Source organism: Pelophylax lessonae (genome assembly GCF_965119305.1).
Source record: "Pelophylax lessonae genome assembly, chromosome: 1".
Taxonomy (NCBI): Eukaryota; Metazoa; Chordata; class Amphibia; order Anura; family Ranidae; genus Pelophylax; species Pelophylax lessonae.
The window spans coordinates 254145617-254166430 of NC_138768.1; the positions used below are offsets into that span (position 1 = coordinate 254145617).

General features: G+C 45.7%; 1 protein-coding gene across 7 annotated transcripts in view; it reads left to right on the forward strand.

Moving 5' to 3' along the window:
• LOC309562087 (E1A-binding protein p400-like) overlaps positions 1–20814 on the forward strand; it is a 512144-nt gene that overhangs the window by 433698 nt on the left and 57632 nt on the right. For all 7 annotated transcript variants that reach the window (XM_082266206.1, XM_082266208.1, XM_082266207.1 and 4 more), the window contains 3 exons: positions 8041–8097; positions 16597–16675; positions 17120–17332. In XM_082266206.1, coding sequence (XP_082122332.1) covers positions 8041–8097; positions 16597–16675; positions 17120–17332 — 349 coding nt within the window. The remainder of the gene's footprint in view (positions 1–8040; positions 8098–16596; positions 16676–17119; positions 17333–20814) is intronic.

The window sequence follows — 20814 nt, forward strand, 5'->3', positions numbered from 1 at the left end:
ACTTGGACATGCTAGTCGCAGACGTTCCGTGGGAACTTCGTCTCAGGGAGTGTCTGTGGTCTCAAGGACCAATTTACCATCGTGCTTTACAGTCGCTGGTTTTAATGGCCTGGCCATTGAGACCCAAGTACTGAAGGACAGAGGGTTGTCAGCTTCAGTCATTCCTACCCTTATTAAAGCAAGGAAAGCGACTTCCAGCAAGGTCTATTATCACACATGGAAGACTTATATTGATTGCGTGGTGCGAATCTTTAGGATTTCCTCCACGTACCTATTCGGTGACTCGAATATTGGCTTTTTTGCAAAAAGGGGTTGAGCAGAAACTAGCCTTGAGCACCATCAAGGGTCAAGTTTCAGCATTAGCAATCTTCTTTCAGAAACCTTTAGCTACCAAGTCCTTGGTGCGGAATTTCATCCAGGGGGTGCGGCACCTGGCTCCACCAGTCCGCGCGCCCTTACCGCCCTGGGATCTTAATTTAGTTTTGTCGGTTCTACAGAAACCTCCCTTTGAAAACATCAGGGAGATTCCCTTGCTTACTTTATCCCAGAAGGTGGCCTTCTTGGTGGCTATCACTTCTGCTCGCAGGGTGTCAGAACTGGCTGCATTATCATGCCAGTCCCCATACCTAGTGATTCATAGGGATAAGGTAGTACTTCATCCTAAGCCATCCTTTCTTCCTAAGGTGGTTTCAGATTTTCATCTGAATGAAGATATTGTACTACCTTCCTTGTGTCCTCAGCCCAATCATCATCGGGAACATGCGTTGCATTCCTTGGATGTGGTTCGGGCAATCAGGGTATACCTGAAAGCTACGAAATCATTCCGTAAGACGGATTTACTTTTTGTGATCACGGATGGCCCCAGAAATGGGTTGCCTGCATCTGCCGCGACTATTGCCAAATGGATTAGACAGACGGTGGTACAGGCTTATTCTATTAAGGGTCAGAGTCCTCCGTTCCCTGTTAGGGCGCACTCCACTCGAGCGCTCAGTACTTCCTGGGCCTTTCGCCATCAGGCGTCAGTGGTCCAGGTATGTAAGGTGGCCACCTGGTCGTCGGTACATACCTTTACAAAATTTTATAAAATTGATGTGATGGCATCGGCGGATGCCTCATTTGGCCGCAAGGTTTTGCAGGCCGCAATTTGAGGAGACCGGTGGTCTACCTCGAGGGTTTTTTTCTGTTTGAAAAATTTCTTTTTGTTGAGTCTCATCATTAAGGATGAGCATTGTAAACTTCTAGTTGGCACCGGTTGGGCCTTCTAGATTGGGATTTGATTTCCATTTTCCCACCCCTCATTTGTGATACTGCTCTGGGACTTCCCGAAGGTGCTGTATCACCGAGGACTACGTCTGTCAATGAGCGATAGAGAAAAATGGATTTTTGTAAAATCTTACCGTAAAATCCTTTTCTCTTAGCTCATTGACAGACGTAGTCCCCGCCCCTCTGTTTTTGAGTTGGGTTGGGTTAAATTCTCTAAGCACTGCTTTTGTGACATAACTGATTTGCTGTGGCGGAGAGAGAGAGGATATACCCTCGGGGACTGCCCCTGGGGTGTGGCCAGAGCATTTTTATTTCCTGTCTAGTCCTGCTCCTGTGGAGGCAACATAACCCGAAGGTGCTGTATCACCGAGGACTACGTCTGTCAATGAGCTAAGAGAAAAGGATTTTACGGTAAGATTTTACAAAAATCCATTTTTTCTTCCGAAGAGGATCTCGGAATTTCACCTCAATGAGGACATTGTCTTACCTTCACTTTGCGCGAAGCCTAAGCATCCAAAGGAGGTGGCTTTGCATGCCTTGGATGTTGTCCGGGCGATCAGAGTTTACCTGTCATCGACGAAATCCTTTCACAAGTCGGATTCTCTATTTGTCCTTCCAGAGGGACCTCGGAAGGGCATGGCGGCGTCGGCTGCAACCATCGCCAAATGGATCAGACAGACCATTGTGCAAGCCTATGCTTTGAAGGGGAAGGTTCCTCCTTTCCCTGTGAAGGCGCACTCTACCAGGTCTCTGAGTACGTCTTGGGCCTATCGTCATCAGGCTTCTGTGGCCCAGGTGTGTAAGGCGGCGACTTGGTCGTCCGTTCACACCTTCTCAAAATTTTACAAGGTGGATGTTCAGGCATCGGCAGATGCTTCCTTTGGCCGTAAAGTTCTTAGTGCGGCAGTGCTTTAGGGTCCCTTGTTTGGGTCCTTGACTGTTGGGGTGTTTTTACCCCTAGGTTACTTGTTCTTCCTGGGTTGTTGCTCCTGTTGAGCACGTTTTTCCTGTTGCCCAGTTGGTTCTCTTACTTTGGTAAGGTTCTTTTTTCTGATGTGGGTACTGCGTTGCTTTAGGCGCGGCTGCGTTTTTCCCACCCCTCATGTCTACACTGCTCTGGGACGTCCCCATTAGTGAAGATTATGAAGTGGCGTCAACTGTCGGAGAAAGTAAGAGAAAACTGAATTTTTGTAAAATCTTACCGTAAAATTCCTTTCTCTGAGTTTACGGTAAGATTTTACAAAAATTCTGTTTTTTTTGTGGTAAAAGAGATATACAAAGTATCTTCCTCTAAAATAAACTGTGAATAAACTAAAAAAGAAGTGTCTGCTTTAAAGTGTAACTAACCCCAAAACAAACATATATATCAGCTTACCATTCCTTATTTGTAGTGGCTTCATTAGTTTTCTTTATTCAAGCTAAGTACATTTCAAGCAAGTTTGTAAAATACCTAAAAATGTAAACAATTCCTGTGCTGAATGTCAAAAAAGTGCATATAGCTGAGGCAGCTCACATATAACCAGTATAGCCAACTTATGGTAAGAAAAAAGTGCAGCGCCTAAAATATGAATGATAAATAGGGAACAATTGAGAATCTATGTTTGTAAAGATGACAACAAAAAGCTCTCTTGACTGTAGGAAGTCCAAAATTAATGACAAAAAGGAAAATGTAATAAATTTACTCAAGATGAATAAAAAAGGTAGTTTATGATAATGGCCACCATTCCAGTGAGAGAATACAGCAGTTTTTAAACAGGCTCTATTGGTCCCTCATGTTTTAGATGCTGCACTTTTTTATTACCACATAAAATACCTGTTATCTTACCAGAAATGCAGTAATCTTGGTACTTCCTGTGAGCTGAAAAGACCGCAAAAATAATATTTTCTTTTGTAAACTACATAAACCCATCAATTACCATGCAATGGAGATGAACAAAGGCAGACATGTTTGAAGTCTAGCCTGGGTAACAACCCTTCATACATACATTGGAGAAGTGAGTATAGAACTGAAGGGATGGGAAGTGTATTGTTTACATGGTTACCAGGGGAAAATAAAGGGCAGAAAGCCAGAACAGATAAAAACTTATGTGGACACATAATCTGTGATTGATAAGCTGGAATATATCAAATAATTTGGGGGTTAGGAATGCACTTTTAAACCTTTTTGCTGAAACTGTCACATGCTATATGTCAACAGTAGTAGGGGGGTTTTACACACCCTTCCAGCTACTAGAGCTTCTAGGAATACATGCAAACACCCAAGCCAAAGAAGAGAAAATTATAGCGCCAAAGTATTGGTAAATCACCAGGAAATATTGTAATAAAATTAACAATCTAATGAAATTCCATGACAGATACTCTATAAAAGTGAAAATACTGAAAAAGTGCAAAAAACATGCTATAGATAGAAAAAGTGCATAGTGCAGAATTAATAAATACTAATAGGTTCCAGAAATAAAGTTCATATGTGATCCAAAAAAATTTTGTGTAAAGTTCATATATGATCCCAAAAGGAAAATTCCCAGGAAGGCATTGAAACAATCTTCTTAAATATTTTTCTGATCACTGTTGAAGACACCCAGTGCAATCCTACACCATTCACCCCAAACTAACTCACCAGAAAAAATGTCTGGTCCTGTTATAAACCAGCAGATGCGCTCCACATCAAGCTCAAAGGAATAACTCTCCACGCTGCTGCTCCTGATGTAACCCTGTTAAATAATCACCCTCTCAGGCAAAATACGGCCATACATTAAGTTAGGAAAAGAAGGAAAGTCTTCATAACGTAAAACCATTTAAAATTTCCACAATTTATTAAAAGTATTATGAAAACTCACATTTCATAAGTGTCACCCCGACACTAGGGTAACAACAAGGGTAATTATGTGCCTATCGCCTCCTGCTGTAATCCCAAAGCAGGTGTGCGCGGTGACATCAGCGTCCTAGTCCCGCCCTACTAGTTTCATCATTTGACATCCTCCTGCTTTGTGAGGAAATCAAATGACGAAAATAGTAGGGCATATTGCAACCAAGACGCACAATTTTATGTGTCAAACAAAAGATTCTGTCGAGATCCTTATTCAAGAATTGTATATTCAGATCTTTCTCCTATGCTGAAAAATAATAGGGGCTCCCTCCTCCCTGCATAGGAGTGGTTCATTAAAGGAGTTGTAAAGTCAGAAGGTTTTTTATCTTAATGCATATGCATTAAGATAAAAAGCCTTCTGTGTACAGTAGTCCCTCTCAAACCCCTAATACTTACCTGAGGTCCCTCTCTGTCCAGCGATGTCCACGGGTGTTTCAGCCATCCGAGATTCCCCTTCCTGAATGGCTGAGACATTGTTTCTCAACTCCGGTCCTCAGGGCACACTAACAGGCCAGGTTTGCAAGAAAACTGAAGTACATCACAGGTGATATAATTTGCTGCTCAGTGATTGCAGTATTCTAGTCTGCATCTCCCCAAGGTAATACTTAAAATCTGGTCTGTTAGTGTGCCCTGAGGACCGGAGTTGAGAAACATTGGGCTGAGACACAGCAGCGGGGCCATTGGCTGCCACTGCTGTCAATTAAAGTCGGCTAGCCAATCAGGGGAGAGAGGGGACAGGGCCGGTATGCTACCGAAAACTCCAACCTGCCGAAATCTCCAACCACTTTATTTTCGGTGAGTGTACACTGGGAATAATTGGAGATTTCGAGCACTTGGTGTTTTCACACAACACCGGCAGCCTATACACCTGAGTACATGGTATAATTAGTGCAGATTCTTACACCGCCCGCTAGTAACCAAAAACATGGCCGCCTCCAAGGCGGCGACAACTACCGGGCGGAGTAAGAATCTGCACGAATTATACCATGTACTCGGGTGTATAGGCTGCCGGTGTTATGTGAAAACACCAAGTGCTCGAAATCTCCAATTATTCCCAGTTTACACTCACCTGAAATAGCGTGGCTGGAGATTTCGGCAGGTTGGAGTTTTCGGCAGTACACCGGGTCAGCGCTCTGTATCTGAACGGACACAGGGAGCTGTGACTCGGCTCTGGTACCCCCATAGCAAACTGCTTGCTAAGGGGGCACTGAACAGGAGGGGGGAGGGGCCAGGTTCACAGAAGAGGGACCCTAGAAGAGGAGGACCGGGGCTGCCTTGTGCAAATCCACTGCAACAGAGCAGGTAAGTATATCATGTTTATTATTTTTATACGAAAAAAACAAGACGATCACTTTAATATATGTTGTACCATAGATCTTTGCTATGATATGGTTGGTGTATTTTTTTTTACTGAAAATGTGCGCTTGATAAACCATGGCGGTTATAATATGTGTTCTAATAAATTTGAACTGCCACCCTTTTTTCTTCTTCTCCAGGGACTCTACTGTTAGGAAATATATACTGTTTGGAAATATATACTGTTTGGGGGGGTTTATCTAAAGTAAAGAAAAATGCGGCGCCAAAGGGATAAGAAAATATATAACACTCTAAAGTGCAAAAAAATACCACTATATATTTAACACTCTAAAGTGCAAAAATGTCATATTTCAATAATTAATATAGCAAAGTGTTATAAAATTAAAAAATATATTTGTGCCAGTAGGTGGAGTGTCACAAAGGACAAAAGTGCATGTGCTACAACACTGGTGACAAGAGTAATATTGAATGTCCAAGTGGTGAATGATTAAGTAAATTAATAAATTGCAAACTCCATATAACATAATCTGTGCAAAGTGACAGTGGGCAAAGTGCACGTGCTAAAATGATCGTAACAATCAAAATAATCTATAACCTAGTGATAATGTAAAGAAGTACAATAAACTCCAAAAGTGAATCATATGAAAAGTCCATATGCCATCTTCTGTGCAAATCAAGCAAACAAAAGTGCTGGTGCTCCAATCCCCATCCAGGTGACTCAAGGTGCTGGTTAAATAAATACTAGCTGCTCACCTCAAAGTCAGTCTCACAAATTATAATGAGCCAGACTCACTTTGTGCACTCTCAGGTGCTAATAGGGCATGGGCTGAACACCTCTCTTATTCCATTCACAGAGTAGGGGATCTGCTGGGTAACACAGGATATGGCCAGATCCACTGTGTTCACTCACACAGCAATCAGATAAGTTGGGGCATCAACTCCTCTTATGGCACTTTTCCACTGCAAGTACCGGCTCGGCTCTACTCGGCCCGGTTTGCTTTTCCACTTCTGGTACCGCATGGTACGGTGTTGGAACGGTTCGGTACGGTTTGGTATGGTTTGCTTTTCCACTAAAGTAGTACTAAAGTTAAGTGGGTGGGATAACAACGATTCTCTGACCAATCAGTGGCTAGTAGTGACTGCATGCAAAGGATTGTGGGATATGGTACCGGTATGGTACCTCTTGGAACCACAATCAAGGTGGTACTGTTTTATGGCGCTTTTCCACTGCATGGAACCGAACGGTTCGGCTCGCTTTTGTGCTTTTCCACTGCTGGTACTGCATGAACGGTTCGGTACGGTACGGCGGCGCTTTTCCACTGCATGGAACCGAACGGTATGGCTCTCTAAAACAGTACCACCTCGATTGTAGTTCCAAGAGGTACCATACCGGTACCATATCCCACAATCCTTTGCATGCTGTCACTACTAGCCACTGATTGGTCAGAGAATCGTTGTTATCCCACCCACTTAACTTTAGTACTACTTTAGTGGAAAAGCAAACCATACCAAACCGTACTGAACCATTCCAACACCGTACCATGCGGTACCAGCAGTGGAAAAGCAAACAGGGCCAAGCAGGGCCGAGTAGAGCCGAGCCGGTACCAGCAGTGGAAAAGTGCCATTAGAGAGCCGTACCGTTCGGTTCCATGCAGTGGAAAAGCGCTGCCGTACCGTACCGAACCATTCCTACACCGTTCCATGCGGTACCAGCAGTGGAAAAGCACAAAAGCGAGCCGAACCGTTCGGTTCCATGCAGTGGAAAAGCACCAATACTCCTCTCTCCCAAGACAGGATGACACCATAGGGGGGTTTATCTAGTCCTCAGTTCTAAAATAAATATTTTAACATGCAAAAAATGCCTCTGGCTGCAAAAGGGTGAGGGCTGTGTGCTTACAGGGACTAGTTGCGGTTTGGAGTTGTGGAGTAGAGTGTATATGTTTCTTTATTTTGGATGCTCCTGAAATTCTTTTCTGCTCTAGTGCTTATACAATTTTCTTGTCTGCAGGCATTTTTCACATATACTATACCGTTTTAAACTAGAGGGGCAAAGGTTTAAAAGTAATATGAGGAAGTATTACTTTACTGAGAGAGTAGTGGATGCATGGAATAACCTTCCTGCAGAAGTGGTAGCTGCAAATACAGTGAAGGAGTTTAAGCATGCATGGGATAGGCATAAGGCTATCCTTCATATAAGATAGGGCCAGGGACTATTCATAGGATTCAGATATATTGGGCAGACTAGATGGGCCAAATGGTTCTTATCTGCCGACACATTCTATGTTTCTATGTTACTAAATTATGTAAGGCATAACTTGCTAGTAGAAGCTAGGCACAGTCAGCTGGACATGTGGTTTAATGTTAAAGACGATTTAGCCTTAGCATTACAGGATCATTTCAGCTCAATGTAGCTAACTAATACTAGCTGTACTGTAATATATATAAAAAGCTTCACAGACAAAACATATCATTCTCCTTTAAAATGGCTATAGAATAACTTGTGACACTTGTATTCTGCACAGGATGAAAATGATGCAAAGTATATACGTTTATTTTAACATGCTCCCTTTTTGTTTAAATTTAAACCTGTTCAGATTAGGAATGAATCCATTTCAGAAGAACCCAAAACATGCTTCCGTTCTAGCAGAAAGGTAATTTGAACATTAAAGCTCAAAATTGACAATTGTTAGAAGTCTTTCTTTTTTATTTTTAAGCATTCTTTTTCTGTAGAATTTTTTTAAGTACAGTGTGTAATTTAAACGCTATGTAAAGAAAAACACAAAAAAAGTGTAATATAGTGATAATACATACAAATATTTAAAAAAAAATCATAACCAAATATGAAGATTTAACACTGTATGTAGAAAAGGCTTGCTTTTTCAGAAGCATGCAGATATTTACACTTTGATAATTATGTTAAAGAAAATTTGAACAAAAAATGTAAAATAAATAAGATGGTCCAGGCCTTGTCACTGTTTTTTTTCTTGGGTGTTTGAGAGTTTCTCTGCAGGCCCGTAAGAAGTACCTGTGTGGCCATATGGCTTATTATATCTAATGTAATATACATTATCTCACAAAAGTGAGTACACCCCTCACATTTTTGTAAATATTATATTATATCTTTTCATCTGACAACAATGAAGAAATTACACTTTGCTACAATGTAAAGTAGTGAGTGTACAGTTTGTATAACAGTGTAAATTTGCTGTCCCCTCAAAATAACTCAACACACAGTCATTAATGTCTAAACCGCTGGCAATAAAAGTGAGTACACCCCTAAATGAAAATGTCCAAATTGGGCCCAATTAGCCATTTTCCCTCTCTGGTGTCATGTGACTCATTAGTGTTACAAGGTCTCAGGTGTGAATGGGGAGCAGATGTGTTAAAATTTGTGTCATCGCTCTCACTCTCTCATACTGGTCACTGGAAGTTTTACATGGCACCTCATGGAAAAGAACTCTCTGAGGATCTGAAAAAAAAGAATTGTTGCTCTACATAAAGATGGCCTAGGCTATAAGAAGATTTCCAAGACCCTGAAACTGAGCTGCAGCACAGTGGCCAAGACCAGCGGTCCTCAACCCTGGCCTACAGGGCCCACTAACAGGCCAGGTTTGCAAGATAACTGAAATACATCCCAGGTGATATAATTTGCTGCTCAGTGATTGCAGTACTCTAGTCTGCATCTCCCCAAGGTAATACTTAAAATCTGGCCTGTTAGTGGGCCCTGAGGACCGGAGTTGAGGACCACTGGCCAAGACCATACAGCAGTTTAACAGGACAGGCTCCACTCAGAACAGGCCTCGCCATGGTCAACCAAAGAAGTTAAGTGCAAGTGCTCAGCTTCATATTCAGAGGTTGTCTTTGGGGAATAGACATATGAGTGCTGCCAGCATTGCTGCAGAGGTTGAAAGGGTAGAGGGTCAGCCTGTCAGTGCTCAGACCATATGCCGCACACTGCATCAAATTGGTCTGCATGGCTGTCATCCCAGAAGGAAGCCTCTTCTAAAGATGATGCACAAGAAAGCCCGCAAACAGTTTGCTGAAGGCAAGCAGACTAAGGACATGGATTACTGGAACCATGTCCTGTGGTCTTATGAGACCAAGACAAACTTATTTGGTTCAGATGGTGTCAAGCGTGTGTGGCGGCAACCTGGTGAGGAGTATAAAGACAAGTGTGTCTTGCCTACAGTCAAGCATGGTGGTGGGAGTGTCATGGTCTGGGGCTGCGTGAGTGCTGTCCACACTGGGGAGCTACAGTTCATTGAGGGAACAATGAATGCCAACATGTACTGTGACATACAGAAGCAGAGCATGATCCCCCCCTTCATAGACTGGGCCGCAGGTCAGAATTCCAACATGATAGCGACCCCAAACACGACTCCAAGATGACCACTGCCTTGCTAAAGAAGCGGAGGGTAAAGGGGAAGGACTGGCCAAGCATGTCTCCAGACCTAAACCCTATGGAGCATCTGTGGGACATCCTCAAACGTAAGGTGGTGGAGCACAAGGTCTCTAACATCCACCAGCTCAGTGATGTTGTCATAGAGGAGTGGAAGAGAACTCCAGTGGCAACCTGTGAAGCTCTGGTGAACTCCATGCCCGAAAGGCAGTGCTGGAAAATAATAGTGGCCACAAAAAATATTGACACTTTGAGCCCTATTTGGACTTTTTTACTTAGGGGTGTACTAACTTTTGTTGCCAGCGGTTTATACATTAATGGCTGTGTATTGAGTTATTTTGTGGGGACAGCAAATTTACACTGTTATACAAGCTGTACACTCACTACTTTACATTGTAGCAAAGTGTAATTTCTCATTGACAGACGCAGTCCTCTTTGATTAATATCAGTAGGGTTATACTGCCCCCTACAGGAGTAGGACACTAGGCAGGAAAAAACGTTCTGGCCACACCTTAGGGGCAGTCCCAGAGGGTATATCCTCTCTCTCCCTGCTACAGGATGTCAGTTTTTTTCTGCCTAGTCAGGAGTAAGGACCTAAGTTCCTTGCTGGGATCTCTGGTCCTGGCAAGCTTTTTTAGATAAATCTTTTTTAGTTAGCCTTTTTCTCTCCAGTTTTTGTTCCTGTGAGATCTTCAAGCAATTATGCTGGAGCTGGGCGTCGGGCTGGATGTTGAGATCCAGTGGTCACCCCAGCCGGCCTATGAGCGCGTGCAGGCCCTAGCTCCGCGCTGGGTCAGCCGCGACATAGTCCCGCTGGACGGGGACTGGCCCTGCGAGTTAAACGTCTCGCCAGGATGCCTACGACCAGTCGGAGACTGAGTTGCGGTGTCCGTATTGGTCGACAGCCCCCCCCACCTCGGTGGAGAGAGGTTCTGTTAGGAGTGGGTGCCCGCCTGTTCCGGTATGGTGATTAGAATGTTCCCCCTCCCCCCTGTCGGGTTTTGGGAATGGATGCGGGCCCCTCTGTGGATGGTCGGACCCTCAGATCCTGGGTTCCCCTCTATCCTGTGACACACTACACATATCTCACTACGTGCAGGTATACCACTCCAGGAGGCTTGGTTTGGGAGCTGACTATCTACATGAGTCACTGCAAGGAGCCTGCATTGTAAAAGGAAGGAAGCCATGACTGAGCTCAGTCAGGGATGGGGACAGGGCGCCGCTGGCGTTACTTTTTGAAACAGGCATGCAGAGGGGTGATACGATCAAGCACCTACCTATCAAGCACCTACCTATCGCATAAGCGATGCATCTGCACGAACCGCCATCCTTCTACAGGCCGCACGGACCGCCATCCTTCTGCAGTCCGCGCGGGGCCGCCATTTTGGCGTAGCCTAATGTCTCCTGCATGGGGGCGGCCATCTTGGATACACCCAGCTACCTCGTGGAGTAGCGGTGGGAGTGTCGGAAGGCGTGTAAAGGGGCGGAGCCGCCTCCTTTACCCGGGTAAATCGATCCACAAGACTTCCTGTTCTGTAAGGACAGCGCTGAGAGCAGTTCGGTAGAAGCTTCTGTGCATCAGATGGTGAGCCCTTGGGGTCTCTCTCTCTCTCTCTCTCTCTCTGTGGGGGTCCGAAGTAGGTGGCACTGAGGGGCGCTGTTGCGCTGGGGGATTACATATAAAAAAAAAAAAATTTTTTTCTTTTTGCAATCCTTGTTTGCTGGCAAGTGTTCCTGGATTTATCATGGACCCTGCCACACATGTATCCCCACCTGATCCCCTCGAGGTGGCCGCAGGACCCTCCAGTTCTCCACCTACTATTGATGCATTGTCAGCGGTTTTGGAGTCTTTTGTATCCCGGGTGGAGGTGGCCTGTCAGTGACGGGGGGCTAAAAAGCGACCCCCGCCTACCCCTATGTCGTTTGACACATCAGATACAGATTCTGAGCCTGTCGCTGCTGCTGCAGCTTTCTCCTCTGGGGCTGTTGTGTCGGGTCCCGTCTCCTCGGAGAAAGAGGACGACGTTTCTGTCTCCGCCATAACGCAAAAGGAAGCGCCGGTGGATGCACTGATTGTGTCTGTCCGGCTGAGGTTACACCGGCGGAGGCAGTTGATACTGAAATTGCTTTTGGTACCCGCAAGCCTTCCAAAATGGCAAAAGGTGTTTCCTTGCCCAAATGTTTTGATGTTATAATTAAGGAGGAGTGGGTCAGTTTAAAACAAACCCCTGGTATGTCCAAACGGATTGCTAGGCGCTATCCGTTTGAAGAATTCCTCCTTAACAAATGGACGGTACCACCGTCGTGGATTTACCGATTTCCAGACTAAATAAAGCTACTGTTATCCGGTTGGAGATCGCTCCATAATTTTCCGGGTAGGGTCGGCCTTTAGGCCAGTGTTTACCATTGTTCTGGTTTCACAAACATTGACTATGGTACAAGGGCTACAGCTTGTCTGTGACGCCGCCCTGGACACCGCTCCATTGTTGGGGCGTGTATCGATCTTGGCGGTGTCCCTCTGGCACATGTTATGGTAAAGTTACGGTAAAGTGCTGGTCGGCGGATTAAGCTTCCAAAAGAGCTTTGGCTGATCTCCCCTTTTCTAAGGGATCGCCTGTTTGGTGCTACCTTGGATGAGATTATCGAGGGTCTCATTGGAGGCAAGAGCACCTTTCTACCACAGGCTACGAAAGGTAAGGGACCTCGTCGCAGACGGGGACCTTCTTTTCCTGTTCATAAAAAGTTTTGTCGTTCCTCTAAGGCGAGTGATAAGGCGAAGTCCTCCAAAAACCCCCCAGGGGGTTTCAAAGGGGCCTACGGCAGCATCACTTTGAATGCGCCCGATCTCGTCTGATCTCAGAAGCTAAACAAGGTTGGGCCTGTTTAGTACCTGTATGAAAAACCGCCTGGGAATACCAGGTGCTGTAGGCTTAACGCTGGTCGGGTAAACAAAGATCCGGTCCTTCCAGACCTGAAAATAGACCACACAGCCTGAAGGTGCGCCCCCACCCATATCTGGGGTGGGGGGCCGTCTTCACCGGTTTCCGGACCCGTGGCTTTCCAGAAATCCAGACAAATGGGTTCGCGAGGTCATACGGGCGGGATACAAGATCGAGTTTTCGATCACTTCCACCGGTGCGGTTCTTCCCTTCCTACATACGACTATCCCCGGATCGCTTAAAGGCTCTGCTGGGGTGACGGACTTGATACAACAAGGAGTGGTCCGGTTCCTTGGGGAAAACGTTTTCAGAGGTTCTGCTCGAACCTGTTCACAGTACCCAGGAGAGAGGGCAACCTGTGTCCAGTTCTGGACTTGAGGGCGCTCAATTGTTTTGTCCGGGTGCAAAAATTCAAAAAGGAGTCCATTCGCAGTGTTTGCTTCCCTGCATCAAATGGATTTTTTGGCATCCATAGACATCAAGGATGCCTATCTTCACATTCCCATTCGCGCAGGACATCAGCGTTCCTTTGCTTTGCTGTGGGAGTGAACCATTATCAGTTTGTGGCATTACCCTTTGGTCTTGCCTCTGCTCCCCGGGTCTTCACAAGAGTGTCTTGACCCGAATTTTGGCGCTGTTGAGACAGCGGGGCATATCGGTTCTAGGCTACCTAGACGACCTTCTACTCCATGCGGAGTCTTCACATGTTCTGTTTCTAAACTTGGAGATCACTAAGATCTCTTTGGAAGAGTTCGGATGGTTGGTGAACCTGCAGAAGTCATCCCTGGTCCCCACCAGGAGACTGGACTATCTAGGCCTAACTTTAGACACATCCTTGGTAAAAGTGTTTCTCCCTGCGGAGAAACTCCAGAAGATTCAGTCGACGACTCAGTTGTGATTGTCTGTCAACTGGCCTTCCCTTCAGACTTGCATGAGGGTTCTGGGACTGATGGGGGCTTCTTTCGAGGCAGTACCGTTTGCCCAGTTTCATACCCGAATTCTCCAAAAGGAGATTCTTCTCAAATAGAACCGGAATCCCGATTCCCGGGACAATTGGATCCGGCTGAGCGAGCGGACCAGTAAGTCTCTGGTTTGGTGACTTCGGTCTCCGATGCTCAGTCAGGGGAAGTCATTTCTCCCGATCTATTGGACGATTGTCACCACGGATACCAGTCTATCCGGGTGGGGTGGGGTTCTCGGCAGACTATCTGCTCAAAGGCTCCGGTCCCTGGAAGAATCCAGGTTACCGATAAATGTATTGGAACTGAGAGCGATCAGACTTTGTCTGGTTCACAGGACCGAGCAGCACCGGGGCAGCCCGGTTCGGATCCAGTCGGACAGTGCCCCGGTCGTGGCTTACGTCAATCACTAGGGGGGCACCAAGAGTGCTCTGGTGGCCGTAAAGTGGCCGGCATCCTTCGTTGGGCGGAACAATTGTTCCAGCTCTCTCCGCGGTTTTCATTCCGGGGGTGGAAAATTGGCAGGCAGTTTGTCTCAGCCGTCAGATTCTGGATCAAGGGGAAGGATCCCTTCATCCAGAGGTATTTCACCAATTGTGCCTTCATTGGGGCACCCTGGATGTGGATCTGTTGGCATCTCGGCTCAACAGGAAGGTGCAGAGGTTTGTAGCCCGCTCCCGCAATACTCAGGCGGCAGACGCGCTGGTCGCTCCGTGGGGGCAGTACCAGCTACTGTATACCTTCCCTCCTCTCAAGTTGCTGCCAAAACTTCTACGCAGAATAGAGGTGGAGGGAATTCCAGTCATCCTTGTGGCTCCGGACTGGCCTCATCGGGCCTGGTACGCCAACTTGGTCAGGCTGGTCGCGGACGTTCCTTGGCGACTTCCTCTCAGGGAGGATCTGCTGACTCAGGGACCGATCTTCCATGCTGCTTTACGATCGCTGGTTTTAACGGCCTGGCTGTTGAGACCCAGGTGCTGAAGGACAAGGGTTTGTCAGCTTCAGTTATTCCTACTCTAATTAAAGTGAGGAAAGCGATTTTCAGAAAGATCTATCATCGCACATGGAAGTCTTATATCGCGTGGTGTGAATCCCTTGGGTTTCCTCCACGTTCTTACTCGGTGACCCGAATATTGGCTTTTCTGCAAAAGGGGGTTGAGCAGAAACTGGCCTTGAGCACTATCAAGGGTCAGGTTTCAGCGTTCGCAATCTTCTTTCAGAAGCCTCGGGCTACTCATTCCTTGGTGCGGAATTTCATCCAGGGGGTGCGGCACCTGACTCCGCCGGTGCGCGCGCCCTTGCCGCCCTGGGATCTTAATTGGGTGTTGTCGGTTCTTCAGAAACCTCCCTTTCAAAATATTAGGGAGATTCCCTTGCTTACTTTATCCCAGAAGGTGGCCTTTCTGGTGGCTATCACTTCTGCACGCAGGGTGTCAGAACTGGCCGCATTGTCCTGTCGTTCCCCATATCTGGTGGTTCATAGGGATTAGGTGGTTCTTTGTCCGAATCCATCCTTCCTTCCTAAGGTGGTTTCAGATTTCCATCTAAATGAAGTTATTGTGTTACCTTCCCTGTGTCCTAAGCCCAGTCATCCTCGGGAGTTTGCGTTACACTCCTTGGATGTAGTTCGGGCGATCAGGGTGTACTTAACTACACGGAATCTTTCCGTAAGACGGATTCACTGTTTGTGATCATGGATGGCCCTAGAAAGGGGCTGCCTGCGTCTGCCGTGACTATCTCTAGATAGATCAGACAGACGGTGGTACAGGCTTATTCTATTAAGGGTCGGGTTCCTCCGTTCCCTGTTAAGGCGCACTCCACTGGAGCGCTTAGTGCTTCCTGGGCCTTCCGCCATCAGGCGTCAGTGGTTCAGGTTTGCAAGGCGACTACCTGGTCGTCGTTTCATACCTTTACAAAATTGTATAAGGTTGATGTGCTGGCATCAGCGGATGCTTCTTTTGGCCGCAAGGTTCCTGCAGGCCGCTGTTTGAGGAGACCGTTGGTCTACCTCGAGGGTTTGTTGGGTTCTTCACTTGGGTCTCATCTTTTTGATCGATGAGTCCTTGATGCTTCTGGTTGGCTCCGGTTGGGCCTTCTGGATTGGATTTTGATTTTGTTATCCCACCCCTCATTTGTGGCACTGCTTTGGGACGTCCCTACTGATATTAATCAAAGAGGACTGCGTCTGTCAATGAGCGACAGAGAAAATTGGATTTTTGTAAGAACTTACTGTAAAATCCTTTTCTCTTAAGCTCATTGACAGACGCAGTACCCGCCCCTCTATTTTGAGTTGGGTTGGGTTAAATTCTCTGACACTGCTTTGTGACATAACTGACATCCTGTAGCAGGGAGAGAGAGGATATACCCTCTGGTACTGCCCCTAAGGTGTGGCCAGAACGTTTTTTCCTGCCTAGTGTCCTACTCCTGTAGGGGGCAGTATAACCCTACTGATATTAATCAAAGAGGACTGCGTCTGTCAATGAGCTTAAGAGAAAAGGATTTTACGGTAAGTTCTTACAAAAATCCAATTTTCTTCATTGTTGTCACATGAAAAGATATAATAAAATATTTACAAAAATTTGAGGGGTGTACTCACTTTTGTGAGATACTGTATATAAAATATTTTCTGACAATTTATAGAAGTTTTTGTCAAAAGTTTTTCATTTTGTACATAGTTACATAGTTGAAAGGTTGAATACAACACCAGACCATCCACTTCAACCTGCGTGTGTGTTTGTGTATGTCACTACCATTTTTGATATCTCTTTGTTATATTTGCTAAGAAACACATTTAAAAGTTTTTTTTTTTTAATTTATCTACACATTGTGTACATAAATTGTTTCTGTTTTCAGTGGAATAAATTATGATAAACCTCTGCCACCAATCCAAGTGGCTTCTCTCCGAGCTGAGCGGATTGCCAAAGAAAAGAAGGTATACTACATGATAAAACCTCTTTACATACACTATTGCTGAGCGGGGGTAATTTTGTTTATGTATTGTCAATGTATTTGAGTGTCTTCTTGTTGCTGTATATGTTTTTGATATGTTATAACATTACTTTGAAGAAAGTTATCTCTACTTACTTTGTATGCTTTCTTGTTATGGACACATCAAAAGTTCATTCCTTAAAAAAATAATATTTAAGTTAGGATTGTACATTGATTCAGTCACCCATTGGCTTCTAAAAATTATTGGTAACACCAAAGTCCAAATCTCTATAATGATGTTACCGGAAATGAGAAAGCCAGCAGATTGAGTTCAACCCCACTGATGTCTGCCAAAAAGTGACATACCAAATTTGGGTGGACTGCCCCTCTAAATATTGGATTGAATCATAATGCATACTGAAGCACAATGGTAGCATTTCTATTTTAGGCATTAGTTGAGCAACACCATAGGGCACAGCAGCAGGCTGGTCCACAGGCTCCACAACAGCCACTCCAGAATGGTCAACAACCATCAGCTCCAGCTGTTCAGTCTGCCCAAGCACAGCCTCAGCAACAAATGGTTCAAACACAAGTTGTCCAGCAGCCACAGGCGGTAGTTGCCAGTCCAGTTGGCACCAGTGTACCAACAACTGCAGTTCTGGTAAGTTCCACCTCACTGTTTTTTTTCACATTGCATTACTGCCATCCATCACGAGTATCAGATCATAATAGAGATGGAGTGGTGTGAATAAATAGTGGCCAAGAGGGATGTGGCATTTGTATTTAGAGTGTACTATTTCTCTTAAGTTCATCGATAGACACAGCGCTCCATTAAGCCTGACCAGGGTTATATCGCCTTCTGCAGGAGTAGGCAGAAAAAACTTGGCTACGCCAATGGGTCATCCTCAGCTGGTATATAGCCCCCTCTCTGCTATAGGTATTCAGTTTGTTTCTGTCTAGTCAGGAGTAAAGACCTAGGCTCCCTGCTGGGATCTTTTGGTCCTAACAAATTTAGCTTTTTTCTCATTCCATGCACTCAGGGTCACGTTTCCCCCACTGACTCCCTCATGGAGGCGCCAGGTCCCTCAGAACCCCAGATCCCTATTGATGCGCTGACGGCGGTCCTACAGTTGTTGGTATCCCGGGTGGAAGTGGCGTGTGGGTAATGGCCTAGCAGGAAGCGTCCTCCTCCTTCTCCTGCTCAGTCTGTCTCATCTGATTCTGAGACTGGTGCCGCTGTGGACTTGGCCCGTCCAATGGGACTTGATATCACACTCCCTGATCCGTTCAATAGTGAGGATGACTCCTCCACAGTCGCAGCAGCAAATGAGCAAACGCTGGTGGACGCACTTGTTACAGCAGTGCATGAAACTTTAAAAATAAAGGATGTGGCCACAGATGTGGCCGTTCCTTTTGGTACACACAAAATGCCTCATACAGCTAAGGTTTCTTTATATTCCCTATTTTGACAGATTTGTCTATAAGGAGTGGGGGCAACCAAAGCAACCCTTTGTGGTCCCCAAATGTTATGAAGCTTTGGATGCGGCTCCTGTGCTGTCCAAGCTCTCCGTTTCAGCGGTAGTAATTAGGCATGTGCTGTGGCTTAGGTATTGGTCTGCAGGCCAAGCCTCCAAGAAAGCTCTCATTGATCTGCCTTTTCAATGCGATCGCCTGTTTTGGGCTTCTCTGGATGACCTCATTAAGGGTCTCAGTGGGGGAAAAGTACCTTCCTGCAACAGTCTAGGAAAGGGAAGGTGGGCCCTCCTTCTCAGCCCATAAAGAAGTTATTTTGTGCTCCCGGGACTGCAGGCAAAGGGAAAACAGATCTTTCAAGTTTTCCCCAGGAGGTTCCAAGCAACCTTGGTCTGGTAATTTGGCTTCTCCGGACACGCAGACAAGACCCCTTCAGGTCTGAACTCACCCATAACTAGGGTTAGGGGACATCTTTGCTGCTTTGCTGCTTTCCAGCCTCGTGGCCCTCTTTTGTGAGCATCAAGGAGATCCACAAAATGACCCGTTTGAGGGTACCAAAGAAGGGGGTCAGAGTTCGTCCGTTTCAGGATTTTTAGACCTTGAGTCTCCTTGTGCAAAATATTATTCCTGCAAAGGTTCCAGTGACGTCCAAACTATCCAAGGTCCCCCCCTATCCCCGTCCAGGAAATTAAATCACCCGGGTCTGACTCTGGCTTTATTGTTGACCAGGATGGTCCTGCTTCTGGTCGGACTTCGGGAACCACAGGCCACAGTGACGAATCCCCACTCCCACTACCTGAAGACGCCAAGTTCGGTGAAACCTACCTCGGAGCAGGGATTCGTCACTTCCGAATTCCCATGTGACTTTTTACCAAGGCCCCGTATTAAAAACGAGGCGTGGAGCTGGTGCTAAACTGACAGGCCACATCAGCACACGCTGTAGATGACCAGTGCCATGTTCAGGCCCTGTTACATGTGAGTGCAATATATCTTTATGCCTTTTTATAACATCAATAAACATACTAAACTATAAAGTCCTTCTTTGTGTCCCTGGTGGAGTAAATCCTTACCTTTTAGCCACAATCCAAGGGATCATTGGAGTCGAATGGTGTGAGCTTAGAAACCAATCTGGTTCTCTAAAAAGCGCATTTTGACCTTCTGTAAAAAGGGGTCAAACACCTCTGGTGAGTTACCATCTACCTTTAGAGCACCCGTGGTGAAGCTATTAGAAGACATATTCATCCAGAAGCACTCTATTATTGGTGTTGGGCACAGTCACATTGGTTTTTTTATTTTTTTTCTATTTTGTGTAACCGTTATCTTTGCAGTTATTTATTTAAATTATATTCTTTTCCACTTTTACGATGCAGTCTCAGATGGCCCTCTAGAGAAATGTATATACATTTATGAGTATACATGGCGAAGCGCCAACACCTTTCATTTATTTTTTTTCTAGCAAGATATACTATCGTACGTGAAAAGCGTACATTTCTTGATGTGAGTCAATTGGCGCTCATCCTTGCTCTTATTCTGTAGCTCAGATCTTGGCCTTACTTCAATAGGGCGTTGAGCAGAAGTTGGCCAGGTATCTGCCTTAGCAATCATCTTTTAGAGACCCCTAGCCATGCACTCTTTAGTGCGTACCTTCATTCAGGGAATTCGAGAGAGAAAGAGACCGTGCCTGTACGGTCTCTTTTGCCACTGAGGGATTGAAACTTAGTGCTCTTGGTTCTCCAGAAACCTCCATTTAATAATATCCTGGAGATTCCCTTGCCTACATTGTCCCAGAAGGTGGCATTCTTGGTGGCTAATACTACGAGCCAGGGTGTTGGAGTTGGCTGCATTATCCTGTCATAGTGCCTATTTGGAGGTTCTTCATCCCTGTCCATCGTTCCTACTTAAGGTTGTCTCCGACTTCCATTTGAATGAAGACGTTGTGTTGCCTTCCTTGTTTCCCAAGCTGGCTCATCCCAGGGAATTTGCTCTGCATACCTTGGATGTGGTTTGAGCGATTCGGGTGTGTCTGGAAGCCACAGAGTTCTTTCAGGGGTCAGACTCGTTTTTTGTGGTTACAGAAAGACCAAGGAAAGGGCTGGCCGCTTCCCGGCTACTATCTCTAGATGGATCAGACAGATGGTGACTCAGGCATATTCTATTAAAGGTTGGGTTCCTCCTTTTCCTGTCATGGCGTGTTCTACTCTCGCGCTTAGTATTTCCTGGGCCTTCCTTCATCACGCGTCAGTATCTCAAGATTGTAAGGCAGCCACTTTGTTGTCAGTGCATACTTTTACCAAATTCTACAAAGTACTGTAGATACTTTGGCATCTGTGGATGCTTCTTTTGGCTGCAAGGTTTTGCAGGCTGCTGTTTAGGAGGGGCTGTTCCCACTTGAAGGGTGTTTTTCTTTAAAAAATGTTTTCAGATGGGGCTCCTGTGTCCTGGTTGAGCTCCTGTGACCCAGGTAGGGCTCTTGTTTTTAGCCTTGGGTTATTTTTCCCCACTCCTCATTTTCCTTTTGAAACTGCTTTTGGACATCCCTAGAGTCAGGATTAATGGAGCTCTGTTTCCGTTGATGAACTAAAGAGAAAATAGGATTTCTCTGTCACTCAATGACAGACGCAGACTTCTTGATTGATATCAGTAGGATTATACTGCCCCCTACAGGAGTAG